The 3,759-nt window shown below is 37.4% G+C and overlaps 1 protein-coding gene across 3 annotated transcripts; it reads left to right on the top strand.

The window, feature by feature from the left end:
- Window positions 1–343: 343 nt before the first annotated feature.
- LOC107305196 (MOB kinase activator-like 1A) lies at window positions 344–3,048 on the top strand. Of its 3 annotated transcripts, none has more exons than XM_015841997.2 (8): window positions 344–561; window positions 655–779; window positions 1,270–1,321; window positions 1,604–1,712; window positions 1,816–1,909; window positions 1,996–2,129; window positions 2,242–2,405; window positions 2,724–3,048. In XM_015841997.2, the coding sequence occupies exons 2-8, from the start codon at window positions 754–756 to the stop codon at window positions 2,796–2,798; spliced, it is 654 nt and encodes a 217-aa protein (XP_015697483.1). In that variant the 5' UTR covers window positions 344–561; window positions 655–753; the 3' UTR covers window positions 2,799–3,048. The 3 variants fall into 3 exon arrangements, with proteins under 3 accessions (XP_015697483.1, XP_015697484.1, XP_015697485.1); XM_015841998.2 differs by having other exon boundaries at window positions 644–779; XM_015841999.2 differs by having other exon boundaries at window positions 345–779; window positions 1,273–1,321.
- The last annotated feature ends 711 nt before the right edge of the window (window positions 3,049–3,759 follow it).

Genomic DNA, 3,759 nt, shown 5'->3' with positions numbered 1-3,759 from the left:
TTGCTACCTCTCAAACCCTATAAAATGTCTTTGATTCATATCGTCGAATTAGACTACCACTTGTTCCTTCTGTTGAAACCTAATGCCCCTAGCCATTTTACTTCATGAGACAAAAAAAAACACCCCAAAAACTTCATCATCTAATGATACGTAGGCCTAAACCCCTATTGTCCAAAAAGGCAAATGACATGTAAGATGAACACCAAGTGTCTTGACTTCTTGTAGCCCCACTTTGTTAATAGTGTAAACAACTGTTAACCCAAATCATGGCCCCTAAATATAATAGTGAGAGAGAGAGAGAAAGAATGAGAGATGTTGTGGGGTGGGTCCAAAGGAGAGGAAAAAGGTGGCAGCAGCCAGGCTGGCCAAAGCAGGAGTGGAGGTTGAGATTAACCTCTCCTCCCTGAGACCCCGCCATGCTCATCTAAAATAAACACCTCCTCCTCCTCCATTACAACACCTTACACCTTCCTCTCCCTCTCCACCCATCCATCCATGGCAACCAACAGCTAGAGCCAAAGAGAACAATAACAAAAGCAAAGAACACAGCCAGTGCAAAAGGTGAGGAGGAGGCAGCTGGACCGAATCAAATCTCTCCACGCCGATCCTCTCCTTCCTAATTTTCTTTCTCTTGTATCTTGAGGAGAGGAGCAGGGCTATATATAGAGAGAGGAGAAATCGATCTCTGATCCTATCGAGAGCTGTGAATTCTGTTTGTGCTGTGGTCAGGGGAGGGACAGGAGAGAAAAAAAGATGAGTCTTTTCGGCCTTGGAAGCAAGTATGATCATCTGTCTCTCTCTCTCTCTCTCTGGTTTCTTTGGTTTCTGAATTTGTTGTTAGTTTTGCTCGTGTTTCTTGACCATGTCCTGTTTGTTGTTGTTTTTTTTGCATGTTATGTTTCTTGTTTTAGTCTTTATTGCGTGCCGATTTGATTCAGATGAGTGCTAATTTTATTGGATTGTGATCACCTTGATTTACAACAAAAAAAAAAGGTGGAATAGATAAACGGTTCTGACCTGAAGAGCAATCAGGCTTGCATGTTCTGCTTGTTATCTTTGAGTATTTCCTTTATGTTGGTTATTATTTGACTGAATTCAAAATTACAATCAATTCTGAATTGTTCAACGGTCATTGCATTTTACGGAGCATGGACTTTTTCTTGCTTTGTTCAATGGCCTTAGCAAATGCTTAATTGCCTACGTAGCTGATCATTTTTCAATATTGATTTTATGAAATATATTTCTTATTATTGTATTTTAATTGGGCAGCAGGAACCAGAAGACATTTAGACCAAAGAAGAATGCACCATCCGGCAATAAGGTTTGTAGTTTATTTGCCAATGATTAGATTGTTAAAGTGTATTTATTTTCATATTTGCACCAACCATCAGGTGATCACAAACTCCTGGCAAACTTCTCAGATGCAAAATATTGCCACAAACAATTAGGCAAAAAAAAAAAGGAGTACTCCAGAATTACAAGTCAATTGGAATATTACATAAGAACACTGCATGGATATATCATATATCATCCATCACTCCAGATTCTTGCAGAGTGAAGATAAATGTTCCCTCCTGCTGATTCTTTGGTGTCTGTAATGCAGGGTGTGCAGCTGAAAAAGCACATTGATGCAACCTTAGGAAGTGGGAATTTGAGGGATGCAGTTAGGTTGCCTCCTGGAGAGGATCTCAATGAATGGCTAGCTGTCAATAGTAAGTCTCAAACAGCTATGTCTTCTTAGGAAATGTCATACTTTAGGTGTTTCATTTCATTGATTCTGTGCACTAATGAATGACTTTACTTGCCTGTCCACAGCTGTTGATTTCTTCAATCAAGTGAACATATTATACGGCACTCTGATGGAGTTCTGCACACCTACTACATGCCCAACAATGTCAGCTGGACCTAAGTAAGATATATATGCCTCTTTCGAACATAAATTTGTCATTTCACAGAACCTGTAATTTTTACTGCTGAGAACTTTTTTTTTGTCAGGTTTGAATACAGATGGGCAGATGGAGTTCAGATCAAGAAACCCATCGAGGTCTCAGCACCGAAATATGTCGAGTATTTGATGGACTGGATTGAGGTCCAGCTTGACGACGAATCCATTTTCCCTCAGAAACTTGGTATTTAACAGTTCATAATATATCACCTGATCCATAAGCTACAGTAATCTGATTAATTAACTTCTTGTTTTTCTGCTGGATTGATTTGATTTGCCTTCAACTACTTATGCAGGAACCCCTTTCCCCCAAAACTTTCGGGAAGTCGTGAAGACAATATTCAAGCGGCTTTTCCGCGTTTATGCTCATATTTACCACTCACATTTTCAGAAGATTGTGAGCCTCAAGGAAGAAGCCCACCTTAACACCTGCTTCAAGCACTTCACATTGTTCACCTGGGTTGGTTGCCGTTTGATCTCCACCTCTCTCCTTATTTGATAATGCATTTAATCAGTTAGAGGACTTGTTCTTATTAGTTTGTAAGATCTTTGCGTGTTATTTCATCAAAGAAATTCTGTCAATTTAGATGGAGAAGATATAGAATACTTTTGATTGACGATTTGACGGAATTTTGAGCTGCTTGATTTGTTTGTCAGATATGCTCTTTAGACTAACCAGTGTTACTCAATATTTATTCTCCATGTAAAAAAGTGAGATAGGTTTTATGTACTGCTCCTTTTTATTTGGAAATTTCAACCATAATTGTTCTTTGTGCAGGAGTTCAAATTGATCGACAAGGCTGAGCTCGCGCCACTTATCGACCTAATTGAGTCCATTGTTTCAGTTTGCTGAGACGGCATCAACAAGTGTGAAGACCTTTTTTTTTTTTCTTTGCTTTTCACTTATTTTCCGGGTACAGCAAAGTGTGCAGAAAGAGTGAGTTCCTGGCTAAAAGAAATGGCCAAATAAGTCGTTTTTTTTTTCTTCTGATCTCATGTTCCTTTTTTCGTCTATTCTCTAAACTTAAGAATTGCTTGTCTCATCAACGCTGGGATAAACTCAATGGGGGAATAGAGGAGATTGTTGTTGTTGTTCTCTGCTATTTCTTGCATATATTGAATTCTCTTTACCAAGAAAATTCTACTAATGTAACTCAGGATAATCTAATAAGGTTCTACGCTTTTATTCCCTGTAACGAAAAATTGCTATATTTGAGAATTCCTAGCCGCCAGCACGCAGTATTGTTAGGGTTAATTTTCATTGAATTCGAGTATTTCGAGACTAATAAGGAATCAGCACTATTTAAAGTTTTAAACCTCCTACCGTTCAAATTAATTTCATGAACTAATCATGAATTCTAATTGTAAATCAAGAAAACTATGTTAGAAAACTGGAAACTGCATAAAACTCGGATCTTTCTTTTTGAGAGGGATAAAACTCGGATCTGGTCACAAACTTGCACCGTGTTTAGACTAAAGCATTAAAGACACTTATTTACCCACTCATATTAACCAAAATATATTACTTCTCCTGATTGATATTTAGGATAAGATTCAATCAAACTAAAGATTATGAATGCATTTTATACTAAATTAAGTTTATGATATTATGATAATACCTACACCAAAATGTCAACGTCATCGTTTATTTATTAAAGTACGGAGCGATGGAGTATTTAACTAATAAGATATATTGTTTCACGTTATCGTTATCGTCTTTTTCTTTTACTTATCTCCAAACTAAGCCCAAGTTACATAAAACTAGAAGAACATATTTAGTAAATGAATGGTTAGGATAAAATGACGTGCGAAGA

The sequence above is a fragment of the Oryza brachyantha genome, chromosome 10 (genome assembly GCF_000231095.2).
Source record: "Oryza brachyantha chromosome 10, ObraRS2, whole genome shotgun sequence".
Taxonomy (NCBI): Eukaryota; Viridiplantae; Streptophyta; class Magnoliopsida; order Poales; family Poaceae; genus Oryza; species Oryza brachyantha.
Note: the sequence above shows the minus strand (reverse complement) of the source record. Positions and strands in the feature narration are given on the sequence as shown.